General features: G+C 39.9%; 1 protein-coding gene across 6 annotated transcripts in view; it reads left to right on the forward strand.

Annotated features, from left to right (window-relative positions):
* Positions 1-25,721, forward strand: part of PRIM2 (DNA primase subunit 2) — a 309,939-nt gene that overhangs the window by 234,808 nt on the left and 49,410 nt on the right. For 5 of the 6 annotated variants that reach the window (XM_073336325.1, XM_073336323.2, XM_073336327.1 and 2 more), the window contains 2 exons: positions 18,144-18,270; positions 20,466-20,548. The exons of the other annotated variant lie outside the window; for it this stretch is intronic. In XM_073336325.1, the coding sequence (XP_073192426.1) occupies positions 18,144-18,270; positions 20,466-20,548 (210 nt within the window). The remainder of the gene's footprint in view (positions 1-18,143; positions 18,271-20,465; positions 20,549-25,721) is intronic. 6 annotated transcript variants of the gene reach the window in all.

Genomic DNA, 25,721 nt, shown 5'->3' on the forward strand with positions numbered 1-25,721 from the left:
GCAATTTTAATAGTTGGGAGCCTAAAATTAGGCACCAAAATCCATATTTAATAAGCTAAGTGGCCAAAATCATGAATATTGTTTGAGCCAGATTCTGATCTCTGGTCACTCTGATGTAAGTCCTCCACTAAAGGAAATCAAAGTCAATGGAGTTCTTCCAGATTTACAACAGTAAAGCTAACTAAGATCTGACCCTATGTAAAATTAATCTGGTTTTATTTTCAGTGAACATATATTCCTCTGTCCATATCATACTGTTTTTTATTTTGTTTTGTTGCTTGTATAAAATAGACTACTAACACCAGAGCCTTAATTTCCCCAAATTCCCATTTCAGTCTTGCACCATTAGTCAGACTTACATTTTATTTTCATTGCTGAAAGATTGCAAGCATGTAAGAGCTAGCTAGTTTATTAGCCGATCACAGCAGCAGTGAGCTATTAAGTCAATGACATCTTTAAGAAAAGTAATAGAAAGATTTGTCTGCAAGAATGCTAAGTCTCCATGTTAACCTAGTGTGAAGTAGCTGAATATCACTTTGGGCTTTTCTACACTTAAAATGTTGTAGCAGTGCAGCTGCACCACTGTAGCGCTTCAGTGAAGACGCTACCTACACTGACGGTGGACGTAGGTACTCCATCTCCCCGAGAGGTGGTAGCTATGTCAGTGGAAGAAGATCTCCTGTCAACATAGTGCTGTCTACACCAGGACTTAGTTCTGTATAACTGTCACTCAGGTTTGGATTTTCCACACCCTGAGTGACATAATTATACCGATCGATGTAAGTTGTTAGTATAGACAAAGCCATACTCAGTAGTCTTCAGAGTACTGTTTTGAATAGTTTTGTAGTAAAGCAATTGTGACTGTGCCCGAATTTCAAATAAAAAAAGATAAATATAGGTTTAAAAATACAAATCCTTTGGACCTACATTTCTTAATTTATATTGTCTCAAATTTTGAAATGGAAAAGATTGTTTTTATACTTTATTGTACTTTCACACGAATACTATACTAATCTCATTGATGTCATTTGCAAGAATATTAAAAAGTAGACATGGTGAAATGTGCAATTGCTCTTCAAATTATTTTATTAAGTGTGTGTTTTGAATTGAATCATTTAGCATATCTTTAGTCTAAATTATTTTAAAGAATGAAGTAGAGTCCACAGGGTTTTTTTTATTTCATTTTGTTTTTCTGTTTAATAGACATAAAAACATATCAGTTTTTCTTGTCCTGCATAATAGAGCTATACCAGCTAGGAAATGAGGGCTATATTTCATACTCAACAATTCACAGGAACAACTTATTGTATCAAAATGCGCAGTCTGGTGACATACTATGCAGAATGTTATGTAAAATAGGAAGCCATTTCTTCCATCAAAATTTGTGACTTTCTGCCATGTCTCTGGAACATATCTAATCTCTTGAGTAGAGACAGACAATTATTTTGTATAATTATTCGTGTGTTATGCAAAATTTATATTTCAGAAGATTGAATTGAATAAATTGATCGGGGAAAGCTAGATTATTGTGATCCAGTATTTCAGCATTAGAGGAACAGTTATTTTTGAAATAATGTTGTGTAGTCTCTGCTGATTTCATGTTGACAACGCTTAGTGAATTATTTTACTAAGAAAATAAATGTTATCTGTAAATATACTATCCCTGAAATTTTAAAAACCATTTGTGACATTTCATATTTAAAAGCTTGTGGTGGGAGAAAAGGACATTCCTTCCCCTCCAACACACCTTCCCCCACTACCCAGGGAGCCCAGGTTAGTCATCTTTCTGCATGGGAGAAAGACTCCAATATATAGCTTCCTCAAACAGGGATTGATGGGATTGCAAGTTGGCTTCGCTGTCATCTAAGTAGTTGAGATGCATGTGTTACATAGTTGCCTCACAAGCAAATCTGATTATTGAACAGCCTGCCCCAACCCACTAGGGCGTGATTTGCTGTGATTGTTAAAAAAAAGTTTCTTGGAAATGATCTGAGAATCCCTAGGATTTCCTTAAAAACTGTTCAGAAGTAGCAATGGGAAACTAACTTTCCTTTGTTTAGCTTTCTGAACTTTCTATTTTCAAAAATTAGCAGCATGATCCTTTTCAGATGTCCGAGGCTGAGGAGCAGTGCTTATTCTCGCTGCTCGATAGAATGGGCAGGCTTGGGAGATTTGGGTAATGTATACATTTAACTGTGGAAAAATATTTTTTGTTTAAAAAGTGTGTGTGGCAGGGTGGTCTAGGTCTGGAGGTCTCCTACTGGAGGCCTCGCAGCCCTGCGTCACTCTGCCCCAGAATAGAACAGCAGGCAGCCTAGAGTGGCTGCAGAGGAGCAGCGGAACAACCAGATAGGAGCCAGAAGGACCAGATAAAAGGCAAGCAGCAGAGCAGAGTCTTCAGTTGCTGTGTGGAGCTTGGGAAAGGAGGACCGGGTGCCTGGCTAGCTAGACAAGCTGCAGGACCACGGACAGCTCATTGCAGAGAGTGCACCAGGTAGAACTGAGTCCAGGGAAGGCTGCCAAAGACTGGGTGCCTGGCTGACTGGATAGAATAGCAGCAGGACCATGAAAAGGTCAGTGCAGACAGGCTGAGCCACGGGGACTGAGCACAGAACCTGGCCAGACCAGACAAGGGTACTGAGATGGGCTCTGCTGGTCTGGTTGCAGACTAAGCCCAGGGAAGGCTGCTGGAAAGGACACCAGCTGAGGGTTCCGAGATGGACCCCGGCTGGGTGGTTGAAGAAGGCAGTGTCTCTGGGAAGAAGCCTCAGAACTACGGCCCCATACCAGAGCCGTGATAAGAACTTGGGACAGTATACCCCAGAAAGGAGGACAGCGTATGCGACTCGGCCGGACAGCTGAGTTCCTGAGGACCCGCCGAGAGAACCATCGGCCAGGGGACACTCATGAGAGGTGGGTGCCCCACCCTTTTATAGAGAGAGACTGATATCTAGATCAATTTAGAACAGTGGTTCTCAACATTTTCATTATGGGGTCCTAATGTTACAACAGAAAATAAAATTGGATCTTTCTCAGTTTTAGCACCGTATCTTTCAGACAAAGAGAGAATGGATGGTCTCAAACACACACCCCCCCTCCATTTCCCACACCAGAATAGTTCGTAAGAGTCCATGCATTAAAGAACTTCCTTATGTTTCTCTGTTGGCCTTTTGCCTCTCTGTCCCCATCACCACAGTATCTGACTGCTACATAATCTTTAATATATTTATCCTCACAACACCCCATGAGGTGGTACTGTTATCTCCATTTTACAGAGGGGGAATTGAGGCACACAAGTCTGTGGCAGAAATAGTCTCCAAGTCCTAGACTAGTGCCTTAACCACTGAACAATCCTTCCTCTCTGTTTCTAGGTACTCTAGTCATCCTTGAAATTAGTTTCTTCAGATGGAAGAGCTAGAATAATAGATTTTATAAATGGAAAATACAGTCTCCCTGCCAATACAGATTATGTGAAAATCTGATAAGTGGGGGGACAAGGTTGGGAACACTGGCAGAGCAGATGAAGTGGAGGGGCAACATGAAGCTTGATAAGGAAAGATAAATAGGAAGAGAGAAAGTTATGCAGAGCTTCAAAAATAATGTTAAACTTTAATTTGATAAGATACTCCTTTGAGCAGTTGCATATGCCCATTACACTCTGTGTGTGTGCGTCATGCATCAGTGCTACAGAGCTTTTCCTAGCAGTACTCATAGATGTGGCCATGCCTGTACCCTGGTGTACCTTGTGTTCTGAGCGGAGGGTATAAAGGGGGAGAGCCGCCCCATCCTTCCTTCAGTTCCTTCTTGCTGTCCATGGTTGGAGGATGCTTGTCGGCTCGTTCCTTCTGGGAATGTACTGCTATAGATAGTTGTTTGTAATAGTTAGTGGTACTTGTTTTTTGTTTCTATGGATCCTCTTTTCTATTTTTTTCTCTTTCTTTATCCTATGTTGTTCTAGCTGTTGATAGTCAGTGGACTCTGGGCTATGCCTGGTACTTGGGTAGCCTATGACGATGTTGCCTGGCTTCAAGCCCTGCTCCAGGTGTCACAAGCACTCTTGCTGCTTGAAGTGCTTGGGTAAAGGTCATGTCAGGTACAACTATCAGATTTGCAGGGCTTCAAAATGAGAACTGAAAAGGAAGGAGAAGAGCATCTTGGGTACATCCTCCTGGAGGCCACCGTTCATCCAGCATTGGAACTGCCTCTGTCAGATAGAGGGAGTTACTCGACCACTCCATCCAGAGGTGCTTCCCCTCATGAAGATAGTCCTTAAAGAGGCAAAAATGCTCCAAGCACCCTGATCTTTTGAAGCCTAAGAGGGTGGCTTCCATGTTGTCAGAGTCCTCAGTATGTGATTCCTCAGCCGCAGAAGCAAGCTATTCCGCTACTGAAAGTCATTGTGCCCTTTGGCCTTCCATCCCCCAGTTCCAGCTTCTAGTGGCTCTCTCAGAGCACACATTGACTCTGATTCCTGTGCCAGGACCATCAAAGCTGCTGCTTCCTGAGCACAGGCAGTGGAGCCATTGCTCCTGTTCACAGAGGGGCAAAAGCCCATTTTGGTACTAACCACCCTGGAGGCCTACACAGCCTCACCAATCGTGCAGACTGACAGTGCTCTGCCAGGGCTGTCGAACATGGTACACACATTGAGGCTTCTGCATTGCAGTCTGTTATAGCGCCAGTGACTTGCAGTCTGGTACCACTTTCATCAATCCCAATTCCAGCTCCGAGACCAATGATAACTATTCCAGCACAGTGCACAGACCCCGATGTTGCCACTGGTACTGCAGGCCTATCATAGATCATGTCAGTGCCATCTGGTATGACGCCATCGTGGCCTTCAGAGTACTCAGTCTCCTGTGTCTCCCACTTTAGGGAATACAGGGTATCCGTAAGGGATTGTTTCCACTTCCATAGGACTTGCCCTGACAAGAGTAGATGAAAGGAATGGAGTGCCTAGTCTAAGAACACTTGGCCTCCATCACTGTACCAGCTCCATCATTGGCTCTACAGATACTGGGGGGGATTTCTCAGTGTCTAGATCCTCATTCCTGGTGCGCAACAAAAATTGACCTTGAGAAAGAAGGGAAGTCTCCTTCCCTGGTACCGACAGACAGTTGGTGGTTTGTACCAGGAAACCGCTATATTATGGAAACATATCCCCGAGCACCGTATTGACAGGCTGCTCTATGTTGGTACTGAGACAAGTCCATTTTGTCACCCACACGGACAGTAAATTTCATAGGATCAAGGCTGGACTTGATCTTGGAGCTTTCCTTCCAGCAGAAAGGTTTAACGCAACGTGCAGCATGATTGCTTGCATTACCCACAAGCCCTGAACTACGATGTGTTGGTGCCTGTCCTTCTTGGGCCATATGACCACATGTACCTACATGACACCTTTCACCAGCCCCCACTTGCAGTGCCTACAAGCTAGGCTCCACTTGACCTACGACCTGACCTGGGACCACATTGACTCAGGAATGTTCTTTTGCTTGGTGGTTCAACCCAAAAAGGGTCATGGTGGGGACTCCCTTTAGCCCTCCCATACAGACAGCCACCATTTTGATGGATGCCTCCCTTACAGGATGGGGCACTCATTTGGATTTCCACATAGCTCAAAGTACATGGACACCACAGGAAGCCAGACTCCATATAAACTTACTGGAACTCAGAGCAGTCTGCCTAGCCTGCAATGCCTTCCTTCCCCTCATATGCTCTTTCCACGTGCGAATCCTATTGGATAATATCACCATGGTGGTATAGATAAACAAACAGGGAGGAATGAGATTTCATCCCCTGTGTTTGGAGGCAGTCAGACTGTAGAACTATTCCATCAGAAATCAGGTTACCATATAGGCATCATACCTCCTGGGCACTCAGAACTCCCTAGCAGACAGACGAAGCAGAGGTCTCTCTACAGACCACTAATGGGAAATATACAACACAGTTCTGACCACCATCTTTACTCAGTGGGGTACTCCCCTATGGGACCGCTTTGCATCCCAGACTAACAGCTTCCAGGGATCTTGCTGTTGACAGCTATATCCACATCTCAGAGTAATGACACTGGAAATGGAAAAGGCCAGTTAGGTACTTAGTCCACCCAGGTACCAGTACAGAGTTATTCCCTGCAGTATGTTTTCTGGTTTTAAATGTCACAAATGATGAGTCTTTAGTCTTGGGAGACTATTTTAGTCGAATAGATCTTTTCATTAGTATATATCTGCTTGTTTGAACACTGAAAAGGAGCATTAAGTCATAAGGGACAAGGACCTCTTGGAAAACCTATCAGTTTTAAGTTTGGCAATATGTACCACTGAGCTGCATTGCTCTTCTGTGCCATCTGCCAATGTGGGAATTCTTACAGGGAGCAGGTGGTGGATACAACATAAGCTTTCATAACTAAGCACACAGTTAGCTAGCACTACTCTTTATGAATTGTCTTCTTTTAAAGATGAAAAGTAATTTAGCCATCTTGTTGATCCAAACCAAGCCCTCTTAACAGACATATTGGCAGTTCAGATATGATGGCATTGCAGTTTTGACTCTAGATCTTGGATGTGTCCATCCAGATATAATACAATTATGATGAATTTCAAGAAAAATTACCCAAAAGACATTGAGCGATATTGTATTTTAGTTGAATACATTAAAGTTGCTAATAGTCACAAAGCAGATTGAAAGTGAGCAATGTATCTTAAAAATAATAGATTTGTTTGATTGTTTTAAGCAATTTTTAGTGACTTATCTAAAATCGGGTCTCCAACATGTTTTAAAGTTATGGTCCTTACCATTTTGGTATCAGTAACACTTTAGTGCAGTGATCATTATTTTAAAAAGTCAATCATTCCCTCTCCTAATTGTTACCTAGTCCTAGGACTCAGATTTAAATGGTATGTTTACTGATATATTTCATGATAAGCTTATAGTTAAGTTTTATAAAGCTGTTACTTGCAATGGGATTTATCTTTTTAGAGAATCTCATGGTTAAATGGAGCTATGATATGAGTACAACTTTACAGGATTATGACTAGAATGCTAGATGCCATATCAGCTGAATTCAGTGGAGTTACTCCAGTTTTACCCTAGTGTAACTGAAGAGCAAAATTTAGTCCAAGGTTTCTTTGTGCCATTATCGTGGATAGGACTTGTTATTTTGATGAAGTAACATCTTTTCATGACACTATAAGATTCTGGGCTTACAAGCACAGAGAAATTGGAGAGGTGGTAGATTTTCATAGTTTCTACGCTGAAAGACTGAACTATCTGGCTAACCTCTCTAGAAAAGGAGTAATTCATCAACTGTTTAAGATGGTGACGGGGATGTGTCACTTGATGATTACCTGTTCTGTTCATTCCCTCTGAGACAACGTGGCATTGACCACTGTTGGAAGACAGGATACCAGGCTAGATGGACCTTTGGACTGACCCAGTATGGCTGTTCTTATGTCTCTCTCACCAGCAGAAGTTGCTTCAATAAAAGCTATTACTCCACCCACCTTGTCTATCTAGAATTAAATCTTTTAGAAAGTCTCAGACTTTTTATAGCTTTTGGTAGGGAATTTAAGGAATGAAGAACTCCAGTTACTGTAAGACTAAGTAACCTCTTTCTTCTTGAAATTATTCCCCTCCCCTCTCTCTGCCCCCCGCCACACACACACACACACACTCGGAAGCTTTTTTCCTACTATGTATGTGATAAATTGCCTCTCAAGAGAAATTGACTACTACAATGTAATCGATGTGTTTATAATTATTTTGGTCATTTTTTAAAGTCACCCATGGGCTGGGTCGTCTTGATCTCTTGCCTCTCCTCCAACTAGGCCTTGATAATATTTCATCAAGAGGACAGCACAAACCTACCACGCAGGCCTGGCCAGCTGCTCTGTTTAAATTGTGTGCACTCCATTTTGTGGTATAAGTTCAAACATTCAGAATGCTTTGTCTCTTGACCCTGAAACTAAGGAGTCTTAAACACAATAGTGGATCTTGAGTCCAGAATGTTAATCTCTCTGTCCTACATCTTTGACCCAAGGCCCTAGATTAACATGCCCTAGACCTGTTGTCCATGTCTGATAATACATAAACTAAAAATAAAAGGGTCCTCATGCCCTGAAGCTAGCATAAATCAAGTAGGATGAGATGTGCTGGGGAAAAGAGCCAATACTTCTCCTAGTGAACTATAATTCTACAACTATAAATAAAAATAGTTAATATTATTGTGTAGATTCTGCTGGGCTATCTGTAATTGAGTTGACCTTGATTAACCAGAAATACAGAAAATGGACGATGGATTGCTTCTTTCTAAGTCCAAAGGGAAGTCCATCCATTCCTCCTGTCTCATCTCTTCTGCTCTCTCCTCCACTCTCCAACCCCCCCGTTTCCCTCGAAGCCACAAACTGGAAAGAAGTACAGAATCTGTAGTAACAGGATGGATATGATGTGATCCATATTATAGCAAGTGAATCATATACACTTTTGAAATACATAGAAAATAACGTTGGGGAAGAGAAGTAGACAACACAGAAGAGGAAGACAATGCTGAAAAACAAGGTAGACAAGTGAGCATCACTTTCACTACCTAAAACATAAAAAAGGAGATAGGGGCAATAGCAAGTTTTACTTGTAAATTAAGATTGGGTTGTACTTGTAAATTCAATTTATCTGATTTTAAAGATATTTGTATTCTAGTCGGATGTTAAATGTGAGCAAAAGCACTAACTGATCCCACGTCCAAAAGAAAATGGACTCACAAGATGTGCCTATAATCCTTCTGATCACTTTTCTTCTATGTAGCCATTTCACCCACTTTTTGTTTGTCTTTATCTTCTCAGGGTGTACATTCTTGGGGCAAGGCCCATGGCTTTTTATATTTGGGAAAGTACCTTGTACATTGTGGGTGCCACATAAAGTGAAAATCACAGAAGAGTTAATTCAGGAAGAGGTGGGAGCAGAATTGTCACCACTAACAGAAGTAAGGTGTTGAGCAGATAGAAGTGTATGAGGGGACAATATTTCAAGATGAATAGGCCGAGAGATTTAATAAAGGTGGCGAGTTGGAGAGTTAGTTCAGAAATGGAAACAAAATAATGAAATCAAAACAAGGCAGCAAAGTCAGACAGTTCAATCACCATGGAGTTTGAAGATTTCTAAGATAAGGCTAGGAGAATGAAGATAGCAGTAGAGACAGCCAGGCATCAAAGTCAGAGAGGAAGGTGGAAGCAGCTCCAGGAGAATGTTAGATGATAGCTACCTCTGAAGGAGAGCAGAGAATAGCTGGACTATGTGCAATTCAGAGTTAGAAAAGAGGAGATTCCAAAGACAAGGGCTGAAACAGAAGCAGAGTCAAAAGGAAACAGGGAGATTTCGTTGAAGGCAAAGCAGTGGAAGTTGTAAGACAGAAAAAATATAGGTGCTACCTCATCTACTTCTGCCCAAAGCCTCGTGCCACTGTCGGAGGTAAGCCAGGGTCACCCTTGTTGCACACTACTAACCCAGGGTTTAGGTGCCAAAATAGAAATTTCCATCTGAAATTTGGATGGGTGTGGCAATTGGTAGAGGCCCATCACAGGACTAGAATATGAATATTTTCAAGGAAAATCAGTTTGCAAATCAGACAAAACAACCCTATTAAGGAAATTTGAATGTGTGACAATGTAATTAGTGAACTACTGTAGGCCATGTAACATATATGGAAAAATATTACAAGCAGTCAGAAGATACAGTTCAAGTAGAATGTAGATTAATTTAAACAAATTATTGGTCAGTTAGAAGTATAAATTACATTTAGTGCATTTAATGTTAGTAATGATTTTTTTAAAATTCATCTGTACTGTTGATATGTATTTATGTTGCTGTTCAGCACTGCTGATATGAAAATGTTGCTATTCAGCTCATAGTGTATAAGTGTGCTTTTTTTTTCGTTTGAAGGGAGGAAATTCCATTGCAGACATAATTGTGGTGAATTAAAAGTTTTTCTAAAGGCAGCAATGGAATCATTGAAACATATTCAAAAATAAGATGGCTTGAAGACATTTAGATGGGAGTTTCCAGGGTACAAACAATAGGTAGACTGATGGAATAACTCCAGAGCACAGAAGCCTCTTGTCTGAATACATTATCATGTTACTACATAATTGCTCTAGCCATCTCTTGCTGCTGTTCCTATAAAAGCAATAATAAAACTAATTTAAGTACTTGAAAATGGGGTGCAACTTACTGTTGATTCATCCATTGAGATACGCTACCTAACTTCAAATTTCCTGAAAAGGCAAGGCATGAAAATAAACAAGAAATTTAGCATGACTTTATTTGATTTAAGAAATATGTTTTTTTAGATTAAGAAAACTATACTATGTCTTATTAAAACTACTATAGCCCAACTCCCAATTGCGTAGTAAAGAAAATAGCTGTCTTGTTCCCATTATTCTTCTCAGAAGGTAGATACTTAAAAGAAGTGGACTTCTCAGTGGATTAAAAAAAAAATGAATGGACATAATAGCATGACACCTATTCATGTTACCCAAAACAAAACCAGAATTATCATTCACTGTGGCAAAGTTGAATTTCATAACTATTATAAGATCTCATAACTTCTTGCAAATACTATAGGATATTATTTCCATTATAATATTTGTAACGGTTGTAAAATTCTTCAGTAGCTTCATGGTAACTTTAACAATTGTACCAATATCTCTGTTATCACTGTGTATTCTGTTTGCATGGATACATGACACAATTTATTCAGTCTCCTGTAGAGACAATTTGAAGCCATTTAAAGATGTTTAGATGCAGGTTTGGGGGTTGAAGGAACTTCTGCCTTTTGGACACACGATCTGATTCCTTCAAAATTGTTTTTATAAAAGTCTGGTTATTCCAAATACTTTTCTTTTGAATCTTTAGTTTTGCTTTTCAGTCAGAATACTCTGGATATAGTAACTAATCAATAATGTGAAACACTTACCTAGAAAATCCATGTCTATCGGTAGCATAATAATATTATTTTTATGACCATAGCGCCTCGTACCCCAATCATGGACCAGCACCCCATAGTGCAAGGGGCTGTTCAAACACGAAACAAAAAGACTATCCTTGCACCAAAGAGCTTACAGTCCAAGTATAAGACAACAGAGGAATACAGATGGACTGGGGAGTTCAAGGCAACAATGAAAAATGCATCTATCTAACCTGTCCCAAAGCCATTTTAGTATTACACAGTTATTGTTTCTATTTACTGCAACACCTGCTTCTCATCATAAAATGTGTTACGCATTAAAAGTAATTTCTATGAGCATGAAAAGGAGCAATGTGAAAAGTATAGCTCAAGTTTTTCACTATACAAAACTGTAAAAGGAATATTAATTTTGTGACAAACTGAGCAATGCAACATGAAGCATGCAAAAGTCCATTTTAGTATAATTGCATGTTCAGATATCATTTTTTAAGTAAATGAAATGGGCATTCATTCTGTGCACAGAATGAGGCAAGTGTCCTGTGGAAAAATAAGTATGCAATCATGTAACTGAAGGTGGTATCTTAATGCATATGCACAAGGAAGAATTGGTTAGTTATTTTCTCAGGACTTTGAAGATACTAACCCATATATAGAGTAACCGCTGAATATTATTGTTTATAGCTACAGTCATTTGCTAAAGAAGCTCCTTCTTATAACATTTTAAAGAATAGTATAGACAGGATGCACTTTATTCTGTTGCTTTCCAAAATGGCACTATGGAAGGATATTGAAGGGGTGCATTTTTTTTTTAAAGTCTAGTGTATCGGGTTTAAGACATCTGTTTTTTTAATGGTTTTTTTAGCATGATGTTCTGGACACTTTGCAGCAGTTCAAGTATGAATATTATGAATTGCCAGTAAAATATTATGAATTGTCAATAAGATATATAGTCCAAACAAGTATAAATTTTGATTGGCAGGAAATGAGTGTAAATTGCAACTGTGAAAGTTACCAGTTGTAGATTTGTGATTTTTTTTCGAGATTCTTGCATCCCATTATCTTAAAGTATCATGACTGGTGTGGCCACTGTCGGAAGAGAGGTACTGAGCTAGATGGACCATTGGTCTGATCCAGTATGGCCTTTGTTACGTAGAAAGGAATGGGGGGGGGGGGATACAGTAGCTGCCAGAAAGTCTTTTCAGTGGTTTGTGACAAGTAGACAGAAATCGACGTAATTGTAATTAAATCAATCCAGAGAAAAAATTTTACATAAAGAGTTAATTACAACAATTTAAACTTTAATGAGAGTACAGCTGTTCGTTTACATGGTGCTAGTTTCCAGTAGGGAAAAATTGAAAAGTGTTTCATTTCCCAAGTGACATGTACTGCTGTCTCTCAAATTAAAATTTGAACTTGTTCTTAAGGACTGCTGTATATATTATAGCACAGCAATATCAGTAGTTTGCAAATTTATGTAATCTACAGCATATACAAACGGCTATATTGCTGTTACTTTTTCTAAGTTACTTTTCATATATGCATTGTGTACTGAAGAGGTATTTACACTCAAGTTTATTAATTTTATTAACCCATCTTCCATTATTATTCTTTAGTCACTCTTCCAATGAAGTTAAACATTATATTCTGTGTATTGATACTCAAGTGGAATTTGCTAAAATTCAGCTCCTCAATTTAGAACATCAGCATAAACTTTAGAGGGGTCAGACACAAGAAAAAAAAATAGGAGAATGAGCAAAAGCTGTATCCCTTGGGGGAGCAATACAAGATTATGAACTTGAAAGTAAAGTGCTCTCCGAGGTTCTTACCTTGATTCACCCTGACTAACCAGTTAAATGTCAAAAACTGCACACCTCAGGAAAATGGTACTCTGATATGTTGGCATTCAATATATTTTTCCAAGCCTCTTTACCTTAAATTCTCTGAAATAATTGTGCACTATTGTTAAGGAATGTGTGAGCTACTTTGTGTACTCCTAATGAGAATAATCTTTGTTTAAATATTTCACTATGGGCCACTGTTGTAGAATGTATGAAAACTAATGGTTCAAATGACCCTATCTGCTCCATTCCCATAGATTCCAAGGATCTAAGGGACCATCTAGTCTACCTCCTTTGTACCACATAGAACTTCCCCAAAATAATGTCTAGAGATTTCTTTTAGAAAATTACTAATGGTTAATTACCATTACCAATAAAAAATTATACCGTGTTTCCTATCTGAATTTGTGTAACTTCAACTTCCAGTCATTGGATCATATTATACCTTTCTCTGCTATATTGAAGACGCCATAATTAAATATTTATTCCCCATGTAGGTACCTGTAGACGGTAATCAAGTTATCCTTTACCTTCTCTTTGTTAAGCTTACATTGATTGAGTTTCTTGAGTCTATCACTATAAGGCATTTTTTCTAATCCTTTAACCATTCTTGTGACTCTTCTCTGAACCATCTCTGATTTATCAACATCCTCTGGAATTGTGGACAGCAGAACTGGACACAGTATTCCACCAATGCCAAATACAGAGGTAAAATAACCTCTCCTATTTGAGATTCCCTTGTTCTTGCATCACAGGATCGCATTAGCTCTTTTGGCCAGAATGTTGCACTGGGAGGTCATGTTCAGCTAATTATTCACCACAACCTCCAAAATGTTTTTCAGAGTCATTGCTTCCCAGAATAGAGTCCCCCATCCAGTAAGTATGGCTACATTCTTTGTTTCCAGGTGTACACATTTATATTTAGTCATATTATAACACATATTTTTTGCTTGCATCAAGTTTACCAAGCGATCGCAAATGTTCTGAATCAGTGACCTGTCTTTTTCCTTCCTTACCACTCCTCCAATTTTGTGTCATCTGCAAACTTTATCAGTGATGATTTTATGATTTCTTCCAGATCACTGATAAAGATGTTACATAGTGTAGGTCAAGAACCAGTCTTTGGGGGACTCTATTGGAAACATCCATTCAGTGATGAATCCCTCTTTACACTCTTCTTTTGAGATTTTTCATTGATCCAGATTTTAATGCATTTAATGTGTGCCACGTTAATTGTATATCATTCTAGTTTTTTAATCAAAATGTCATGTGGTACCAAGTCAAATGCCTTACAGAAGTCTAAGTATCAACACTATTATGTTTATCAAACAAACTTGCAATCTCATCAAAAACAGATTTCAAGTTAGTTTGACCAGATCTATTTTCCGTAACCCCATGTTGATTGGCATTAATTACATGACCCTCCTTTAGTTCTTTATTAATAGAGTCCCTTATTAATAGAGTCCTTTATCAGCCGCTCCATTATCATGTCTGGGATTAATTAGAGGCTTGTCAGCCTGGTATCACCCAACTGATTCCATTGACCCTTTTTAAAAATCATCACGACATTAGCTTTCTTCCTGCCTTCTGGAACTCCTCCAGTGCTCCACAATTTATTGAAAATCAAATTAACGATCCAGCTCTCTTAAAACTCTTGGATGCAAATTACGGTATCTGGACCTACTGATTTTTAAAATGTCTAACTTTAGTAGCTTCTGTTTAACCTATTCCAAAGATGATAGTGGAATGGAAATAATGTTCTCATTACCATTATGAGATTGCATTGTCTGCTTTTCCCCAAATACAGAACAGATATATTTAGTGAACACTTCTACCTTTTCTGCTTTGTTGTTATAATTCTACCATATCTATCTACCAATGGACCAATTCTATGTTAGAATTCTTTTTGTTCCTAATGTATTTAAAAAATTCCTTTTTGTTGTCCTTAACTCTGCTGGCCATAGATTTTTCCTTGTGTTCCTTGGTTTCTCTTATTAATTTTCTACAATCCCTAACTTCTGATCAGTATTCCTTATCATCAGCCTCTCCTTTCTTCCGTTTGCTACATATTAGTTTTTCTATTTTTATTTTTACAGCTGCCTTCACTTCCCCTCTGACCCAGGTTGGTTTTTAAACTAGCACAGCATTCTTCCTCAATTGTGGGATTTTGTCTTTTTTGGGACATCTAGTGAGGAATTCTTATCATTCACATTTTTCTGATTAAATTCATCCTCCCAGTAGATATGGCTCATAATTGTTTTCAGCTTTGTGAAATTGGCCCAATTAAAGCATCAAGCATATATATTACTGGTCTGGACTTTATTCTGCTTGCACATTGTAAATGTGGTCATGTCCTGAAGACTTGTAACTACGCTACCATTAAATTTTACTTCTGTGATCACTTCCTATTTATCTGTTAGGACAAAGTATAATATAGAATTCACCCATGTTGGTTGCAAGACTTTTTGAGTTAGGAAATTCTCATCTATAATGTTTAGAAATTCCAAGGATGTTTTAATAATGGAAGCCGAAGGTTTCCAGCATATGCCACTCAAATTGAAGTGCTCCATGATTATGCAGGGTTTTTTCCCTACACATTATATATCGATGTGTAAGAAACCAGTCATCCTGTTCTCTAGTGTGATTTCGTGGTTTGTAACAGACACCAACAAATACCCTGATCTTATCCTTTATCTATTAGTACACTGATCCATAAGTGTTCAGGGTCATTAACTTCTGCATTATCAGTGACTAGGAAACAGGTAATGCCATTTCTGCTCTCCTTTTGCCCTCTTGATCCTTCCTAAATATGTTGTAATCACTTATTTTAACATACCAGATTTCAGTAATACCAGCTAGGTCAAATTTATGCTCAAAAATGAGCAATTCCAGTCCATCTTGTTTGTTACCCATGCTACTAACATTAGTGTATAGGCAATCCAGGAATTTCTCTGCTTTATATCTTTTGGTTTCTTGATTAATTTTGTTCTCAACATCTTGATTTTTGTGCTGAGTGCTCACATCTTCCCTCTTTTTACCCTTCCTTTTGTTATTAGTTTAACCCTCTCCTGACTATTCTAGGCAGCCTGTTCCTAAGGAGATTGGTCCTCCTCCTACTGAGGTGGAGGCCATCCAAACTATATCGCCTCCTCTCCTCATGGAAGGTAGACCAATATTCCACAAAACCAAAACCCTGCACCCTATACAACTTACCTAACCAACGATTCTCTTCCAGAATCTTCTGCCTTCTTTTGTTCATGGGACAGGAAGGATCTCAGAGAGGATTGCTTGGACATTATTATTCTTCAGTATGCTTCTGAGGTCCCTGAAGTCCTCTATTATCTGTGAGATATCCCACAATGAAGTGTCATTAGTGCTGATATGAGCCATCACCAGTGGATGATCCTTACCCATTGACTTCAGAAGCCTGTCCAATTTTAGAATAACATCTTGTGTCTTGGCTCCAGAAAGGTAGCATGCTCTCTTATTGTCTGTCTGTTCCTTGTAGAAATGTTCTTTCAATGTTCTGAGTATTGAATCTCCAATAAGGATCATCTTTCTTCTGTGTGTGTGTGTTTGTTTGTTTACAGTTTGGGCCAAGGTGCCATCCACATGCGTCCCATGCATCTCTCTATTTCCTTGGGCCTGCTGGATCTTTAGACATGTCTTCCGTAGCTTCCTTGTTGAGGATTTGGTATCTATTTGAAATTTCCAGCTGTGTGGAATTCCTTCTGCTTCTCTTCTTTCTGGTGCCAACAGTCTGCTTATCCTGCTCAATCTCCAACCATGCAGAATGCACGACCTCTTGCCTCTAGTGCAGGGGTGGCCAGCCTATGGCTCCAGAGCCACATGCGGCTCTTCAGAAGTTAATATGTGGCTCCTTGTATAGGCAGTGACTCCGGGGCTGGAGCTACAGGTGCCAGCTTTCCAATGTGCCGGGGGGGAGTGGGGTCACTGCTCAACCCCTGGCTCTGCAGAGGCCCTGCCCCCTCCCCTGAGCCTGCAGTGCACTCGCTCCCCCCCCTCCCACCAGAGCCGCCTCACGCCATGAAACAGCTGATCGGGAGGTATGGGGAGGGAGTGGGAGGCGATGGTGGCAGCGGGTCTGCCACTGGGTGGGAGGCGCTGGGAGCCGGGGAGGGGGAGCTGATAGGGGGCTGCTGACATATTACTGTGTCTCTTTGGCAATGTACATTGGTAAATTCTCGCTCCTTCTCAGGCTGAGGTTAGCTATCCCTGCTCTAGTGGTTACAAACTGCCAGGCCTCCTGTCTGACTTCCTCGCTCTCCAATTCCTTTGTGGACTGCTCCATTCTTCCTTGAACCAGGGTACTGGTGTTTCCAGAATCTAGTTGTCTAGGAACTCCTCAGCTTCTCTGATTCTCAGTAACGTCTCACTTTACCTTTTCAATTCAAGAATATTTTCTTCTAGCACAGCCACCAATTTGCACTTCATGCATAGCAAATCTCTTCTGTCTTCATGCAGGTAAAGAGATATGGCACATCTGATGGTCATCTTGATATCACATATAGTGCTGAATCTGGAATGAAGCCCTTTCATACTCTCCCTCTAACTCTCTCCGCAACTCCTCTCCTAGCTGCCTCTGTCTGCAAATCTTGAGTTCACCCACTAAGTGACTTTTATACCAAGTCTTCCCTGCTTACCTCAGCTCACCACTGCAGAGTGATTAACCACTCAGAGACTTCAAACAGCTGGGCTGATCAAAGTTCCAAGGGCTAGAGCCTTGCAGCCTTTAACAAGGCAGTGATTAAAGCCCCATGGGCTTACTCATGTCTACACAGCAATTAAACACCAATGGCTGGCCTGGGTCATCTGACTTGGGCTGAGGCTACAGGGCTGTAAAATTGCAGTGTAGATGTTTGAGCTCAGGCTGGAACCTGAGCTCTGGGACTCTCGGAGTGGGTAGGGTCCCAGAACCTGGGCTCCAGCCCAAGCCCAAACATCTGTACCACAGTTGTACAGCCCGAGCCCGAGTCAACTGACATAGGCTAACTGTGGATACTTAATTGCAGTGTAGACATCAACTCGGCCCCATGGACCAGCTACACAGCCTTCTGTCATAGTGTTCAAAAGTTTGAAGTCCTCATTTTTTGTAAAATACCATTACTCCAATTTAAATAAAATCTTTACCTTTTTAGGTCATAATGCAGTTTAATCTCTCTCTCTCTCTCTCTCAAAAGCAATAACTTGGTTTCAGCTTTTTCCATTTTAATGGTTTTGACAAGTATATTTTCATAGTCCAATATTTCATTCTGTAGAGTAGCTGGAATCACTGACACAATGAGCAGTTCACATGCAAATAATCTGCTTTTAAATATTTTTACCAGTTTGACAAAGGGTATGCCTACAGCATCCGCCATAACTATGGAAAAGAAGGCAAGAGGACTGATTATACACCATTCAGCTGCATGAAGATTATCCTGTCCAATCCACCAAGTCAAGGGGATTATCATGGTGAGTATTCGTAACTGACATGTTCACAGTGCATGGAACCCAGAAGCTCTGGAAGAGAACTGACTGAATGGTTGTATTACTGGCAGAAGTTAGTAGTTCATAGCTTATGCCAATCATTGCTGACAAGTACTCTTACTCTTCTGGTGATTTGACTTATTAGGTCAGGCAAGAGAAATTCATTCAGCTGTACTTCAGTATGCTCTCTACTAAGCTCTTCGCTATTCTTTTCCCACTTCACTTTGTAAGTGTCTTAGAAGCCAGGCACTGAAGTTTCTTACAGCTCTACTTTAAAATTGGTTAGCATACTCCAGTAATATTTCATCCATTTAGTTTTTAATAGGCTAATCCTTCAGCAATAGTGTTCAACTTTGAATCTCATGGTCAGTCTGTTTTAATAAACTAAGATTAATTAAGAAATTTAACATCTCGACTTTACATAGTTCTCTAAATCTGACCAGTCCTCCCTATAGGATGATGCATAAAACTCTCCTCTTCATTAAGTTTCATAAATGTTACACTTCTCCTTGCATGACATTTTTTGGAGGACCTTCTGTTCCTAGAGTAGACCTTTTATCCACCCCTTGATCCTAACTTATTTTGAAAAGACTATGGCAGATAAGTGGTGTCTTGGACTCTTCATCCACTGAGCTGCTATTTGATAGCGTGTGTGTGTAGTGCACTGCATTACGGGGGATACTTTCAAAAGTTCCTAATGAATTAAAGACATTAATTCAATAGGACGTGTGCTCTTCAATCTCTTAGGATATGTCTACACTGCAGATGGAAGTAAGCCTCCCAGCCTGGTTAGACAAATTGTGCTAGTGGGGCTCCTGCTAGCAAGCTAAAATAGCACTGTGGATATGTTGCTGCACTGATAGAGGCCTGGGCTAGCCACCCAAGCTCAAGCCTACCCTATCCCCTGGGTCCGAGTTTGAGTGGCTAGCCTGAGCCTTTCCCAGTGCTGCAGTGTCCACACAACTATTTTTAGTGCACTAGTACAATCCCCACTAGCATAAGCTGTGAGGCTTGTTCCTCGCTGCAGTGTAGGCACACCCTTAGATGCTTTACACACACAATGTGTACTTACTAGTAATAAGTCACTCATTTGACTTTGTGTGCAAGAAAAATTTCTTTTGTTTTCAGTGATGGGATTCTTGAAGATATTTTCACTATGGAATAAATACTATTGTGCCTTTTAAGGATCAAGTCCTCTTTTATGCTAGTTTTCCTATCTGTTGTGTGTGTCCATCACAGCCTAATGTTACTTTTTGTATTTGAGATTACTTTAAATTTAACAATGTGATAGCTGTTTTGTGAGTGTGCCTGTTAATAAGGAACCTAATTAAAACTGCAAAAAGAAAAGGAGGACTTGTGGCACCTTAGAGACTAACCAATTTATTTGAGCATAAGCTTTCGTGAGCTACAGCTCACTTCATCGGATGCATACTGTGGAAAGTGTAGAAGATCTTTTTATACACACAAAGCATGAAAAAATACCTCCCCTCACCTCACTCTCCTGCTGGTAATAGCTTATCTAAAGTGACCACTCTCCTTACAATGTGTATGATAATCAAGTTGGGCCACTTCCAGCACAAATTCAGGTTCCCCCCCGCCCCACACACACACTTAGAAAACCTGAATTTGTGCTGGAAGAGGCCCAACTTGATTATCATACACGTTGTAAGGAGAGTGATCACTTTAGATAAGCTATTACCAGCAGGAGAGTGGGGGGGGGGAAGGCATTTTTCATGCTTTGTGTGTATAAAAAGATCTTCTACACTTTCCACAGTATGCATCCGATGAAGTGAGCTGTAGCTCACGAAAACTTATGCTCAAATAAATTAGTTAGTCTCTAAGGTGCCACAAGTACTCCTTTTCTTTTTGCGAATACAGACTAACACGGCTGTTACTCTGAAACCTGTAATTAAAACTGTTTTCCACTCAATGAATGTGAATCTTGGCCTGCTTATGTTGTAGTGCTTTATGTAACTCTTGAGCCTGTAATACCCTGATAACCATACAGTGGAGTAATCTTTTAGAAAAAGAGTAAAACAGTTGCACACATGGGCAATTAACTTCTTTATTAATAAGCTGTTAGACAATTAAGAACAGCTTAGTCAGTCTCTCGGGTGTATTATTGTGCTAACTCTTGGGTAAGTAGCCTTGTTTGTGTGCTTGTTTTCTTTCCCCATCAGGGTGCCCATTCCGCCACAGTGATCCTGAGCTACTGAAGCAGAAGCTGCAGTCATACAAGATTCCTCCCACTGGGATAACTCAGGTAGGGTGTATTCTGTTTGGACTCCTGATTAATGAGGAATCAGGCACTGCCTTTCAGTTTAATTTAATATCCATGTAGCAATGCCATGTACAACTTGTCAGAGTGTAGGTGACATCTGTCGTCTTGTAAAAGAATTAAGTCAGAGTTGTGGCTTTTCTGCATTATTACTTTTGCTGATAATGTTCTCACCCTGCAGCTAAACGGAGTCATCCCTTTTTTTCAACTTATTGGCTCATAAATTTACAACATTAGTTATTTTTTGTATTGTGGTGGGGACAATAAGGGATTTAGCACTGTTCTCTTTTAAATTTATTTTACTGCAATTTATTATTAAAGATTCTGAATGAAGCAGTCAGTTAATGGCAGCATTAGTCTTTTTTGGGAATTGCTTTTTAATCTTGTCTGAAAGTGTGAAAGTTACAGTCCTGTGTAATCAATGGAAATTGTGATATGCATTAGTCACTGTGCTATGTAATATAAAATTCTAATAATCCATTAGTTCCAACATATATTTGTTTTAATATTTGACTCATTGTACTGAACTACCTTAATCAATAAAAGTACATTATACTGTTCTGCAAAACCTTAAAAGATTCAGTACCTTCTTAAAAGGGAGCACTAATAAAATGTTGCTGCAAACCTGATGTAACTAAGAGATGTTGAAAGAATAAGAATATTTTGACACTGGGGAGGTGGTTTCTTGTACTGTTGGGCTGGCTCAGGAGCTGGTTGTGTAAAAGGACAACCAAGTCCCTTGCTGTAGAAAGCCAAATGGATCACAGAGCTCAACTGAGAAAGTCCAGCAGAGAAGTTTAAAAAAAATGTACTTTAGATGGCCAAAATCCATTTTAAGGCTATAATCAACAGAAAATATTTTTTTCTTCCCTCATAATGTGAAAGGTAAGGAATCTGGCATACGCACGTAGTTGAACTAGTTAGAGGAAAATTTGAAAGCCCCATTGATGTGTGTTTCTTGGATGCCTGCTGCAGAAACTGTCAGTGTACAGATTAAATAGCAATAGTTCATAGTATTTATGTGTAGGCATACATATCCTTAGCCAGTTCTGGAAGGCCCCAAACTGGTGGTCCTCTCTCACAGGACTATATTTTGTTTTGTTTTTATTTTTATTAATCCAGGTAAAAGTAATATCCCCTAATGAAAGACCTTGCCCTACAAGTTGCAAATCAATAGCCGGATGTCTTTTTGGCATTAGGCCAGTAAATAACACATTATTTATTTGTCTTAAGCACATATCAGCTATCAGTGATACCTTCATTGAGTTTCTTCTCTTGTTATGTGCTTCAGATCTTGGTGCCAGTTGAGATTTTTCCAACAATTGATCATTGAAGACATTGGTGGGAAGCAGCCACTTAGTGGACCTTTAGTACGTGTTAATATGGTTCATCTGAGATTACTGATCCTATGTACTTGGATGAGGGAATAGTTTCTTTATATTAATGCAATCCACTTGTATTATTCTCAAGGTGAGTCTACACAGTTTTTGTACCACTTTAAATGTATTTGTTTGAAACTGGTATATTTAAAGTGCTACAAGCCCCTAGCATGGATGTAATTATACTGTTTTTATTATGTTTTAATTATATTTGTAATATTTTAATTTTAAAAGTAAATTTCCAAGAATAGGCTATACTGGTATAAGACATATTTATACTGATATAACTGCATCCACATTAGGGGTTAACTAATTACGTAAAAAAAATCACCGCCCTTATTGAACTAGTTAAATTATTAAAAAACAAAAAAAAAACAACCCCTGTGTAATCTAGTTGGGTAGGCAGTTCCTACCCATTGCTGGAGTTCAGGGGAGGGAATGGGGGCTACAGTCTAAAGAAACAGTATTATTTACGAGTCTGATAAAATTTCAGCTAGAAAATAATATTTTCGGTTGTGAAGAATATCAATAGGAAACACTGATATGTGACAAAAGCAGAGAAGGTAAAATGATTGATGGAAATGTAAATATGAAATTAAAAACATTTGGGGTAAACTTTTAGTTGTGACCGGGGATTTAGAGCTTCCCAATTCACAAAACATATCAAAGTTGTTCAAATAAGTCCCCCTCTATAGCTTTGAAAATATACCCTTTAAGGTATACTTTCAAAGCTGTGTGCAGAAATAGGCATATGCATGGGAGTATGTTTCCATAGGCTCAAACCTCAAATATATAGGACAAAGATAAAAGGTCATGGAGCAATATGTGAATGTTTCAGGTCACTGGTATATACTGTTCTCTTTTCCCCAGTAAAATCAGTTAATCATGTAGAGCATAAGGTTGGATTCCAAATGTTCTATACTTTTACATACGGGTACCTCAGATACAGGTAAGGGAATTTCATCTACAGCTGTAGATCAATTAATAATTCCTAGATTGTGCTTTATGACACAGTTCTTTGAACTAACATGGACTTAAAGGCTGTTGTTTTTCCATATTGGGTTTTGTCAGAAATTGCCAGAGAAGCATTTGTACAAGAAATCAAAAAATTTAAATTCGTACACTAACAGTATGAACAGCCTACTGGCATCTTCTGCCATTTAAAGAGTTGTCCCATGATGTACTTCCCAGGGTTTGATTAGAATGTAATCACACATGGCACATCTTAAACTCTAGCTCAGTTTGATAGACAACAAGCGATAATTGCTCTCCATGGGTAAGTACAAAAAAGTATTGTTATCCACTCTAATAAATTCTATAGAATTAAAATGTTTTAGCGTGATACATGCTTAATATTTATTTTCGGTGATATGGTTCTTTGTACTAATTTAGTGTCTTGCAAAGTACTTCAGCTGTCAGTGAAGTTCTAAAAAGTTGAACATTCTATTCTGAGTCCATGTAGAGACTATGTAGTGCCCATCTTTAAAAAAGGGAAGAAGGAGAATCCAGGAAACTACAGCTTCACTTCAGTCCCCGGAAAAATCATGCTGCAGGTCCTCAAGGAATCCATTTTGAAGCACTTGGAGGAGAGGAAGGTGATCAGGAACAGTCAACCTGTGTTTACCAAGGGCAAGTCATGCCTGACCAACCTGATTGCCTTCTATGATGAGATAACTGGCTCTATGGATATGGGGAAAGTGGTGGATATACCTTGACTTTAGGGAAGCTTTTGATACGGTCTCCCACAGTATTTTTGCCAGCAAGTTAAAGAAGTATGGATTGGATGAATGGACTATAATTAGATAGAAAGCTGGCTAGATCGTCTGGCTCAACGGGTAGTGATCAACGGCCTGATGTCTAGTTGGCAGCCGGTATCAAGCGGAGTGCCCCAGGGGTCGGTCCTGGGGCCTGTTTATTTCAATATCTTTATTAATGATCTGGATGATGGGATTAATTGCATGCTCAGCAAGTTTGTAGATGACACTAAACTGGGGGGAGTGGTAGATATACTGGAGGGTAGGGATAGAGTCCAAAGTGACCTAGACCAATTGGAGGATTGGGCCAAATGAAATCTGATGAGGTTCAACAAGGACAAGTGCAGAGTCCTGCACTTAGGACAGAAGAATCCCATGCACCGCTACAGGCTGGGGACCGACTGCTTAAGCAGCAGTTCTTCAGAAAAGGACCTGGGGATTACAGTGGAGGAGAAGCTGGATATGAGTTAGCAGTGTGCCCTTGTTGCCAAGAAGGCTAACGGCATATTAGGCTGCATTGCCAGCAGATCGAGGGAAGTGATTATTCCCCTCTATTCAGCACTGGTGAGGCCACATTTGGAGTATTGCATCCAGTTTTGGGCCCCCCACTACAGAAAGGATGTGGGCAAATTGGAGAGAGTCCAGCGGAGGGCAACGAAAATGATCAGGGGGCTGGGGCACATGACTTATGAGGAGAGGCTGAGAGCGCTGAGCTTATTTAGTCTGCAGAAAAGAAGAGTGAGGGGGGATTTGATAGAAGCCTTCAACTACCTGAAGGGGTTTCCAAAGATGATGGAGCTTGGCTGTTCTCAGTGGTGGCAGATGACAGAACATAGAGCAATGGTCTCAAGTTGCAGTTGGGGAGGTCTAGGTTGGATATTAGGAAAAACTATTTCACTAGGAGGGTGGTGAAGCACTGGAATGGGTTACCTTAAGGAGGTGATGGAATCTCCATCCTTAGAGGTTTTTAAGGCCCAGCTTGACAAAGCCCTGGCTGGGATGATTTAGTTGTGGTTGGTCCTGCTTTGAGCAGGGGGTTGGACTAGACGACCTTGAGGTCTCTTCGAACCCTAATCTTCTGTGATTCTATGAAAATGCCCTTTGTTCCCGTAAGGGTGGATCCTATGAAATTAGGATTTCCAACAGAAAGGAAAAAAAATGAAAAAGAAAATAAATGACATTTCTGTCAAAAAAAAAAAAAAAACAAAGGTGGAAACCTGTACTATACAAGCTATGCTGAGAAACACATTTAAGACTTGTTTTAGTTTGGTTTAATAAAATATAGTCCACATATATATGGATTTATTCTTCAACAGACGTATACATAAATATATCTATAAATGGGTATAGATAAGATTTTTTTTAAAAAAATATTGTGTATGCTGACTTTTGAGCTTATATTGTGCCTATGAGATGTAGCATTCTTCTTTGAGTGATTGCACATGTGCATTCCACTCTTGGTTTGCACATGCCCATGGGGGCACTTGAACGTCCTCTGCTTCCATGCTCCACTGGCATCAGTTTAAAGGGCCCCACCCACCCTGAGTCCCCTCAGTTCCCTTTTACCTCCCATGATGGTTTCTGGAGATTAGGAGTGCATGTCTACCCTTTCCTGGATGACTGGCTAGTCAGAGCTCAAGTTATATCTAATGTTCATCTTAGTCAGTTAACCTTAAGGCCTTAGGACCACTGATCAGTGCAGACCAGTCTATCCTTTGCCTGGTGCAGATGCTAGAGTTTACAGGGCTCTGTTGAATGCTACCCAGGACAGAGCATTTCTCCCAGAGTCAAAAATCCAATCTATTCAATCTCTCATGATAGACCTCAAGATTCATCCAATCACAGCAACCTGAAACTGGATGTGGCTCCTAAGGCACATGTCCTTGTGCACATATGTAGTTCAACCCACCAGCCTACACCTCAGACCCCTTCAGACATGGCAGGCCTCAGTGTACTCGCCAACCTGTCTGCATCTGGACACTGTACTCACAGTATCTTTTCAAGTTCTAATTTTGCTCAATTTGG

This window comes from Lepidochelys kempii, chromosome 3 (assembly GCF_965140285.1).
Source record: "Lepidochelys kempii isolate rLepKem1 chromosome 3, rLepKem1.hap1, whole genome shotgun sequence".
NCBI classification, from domain to species: Eukaryota; Metazoa; Chordata; order Testudines; family Cheloniidae; genus Lepidochelys; species Lepidochelys kempii.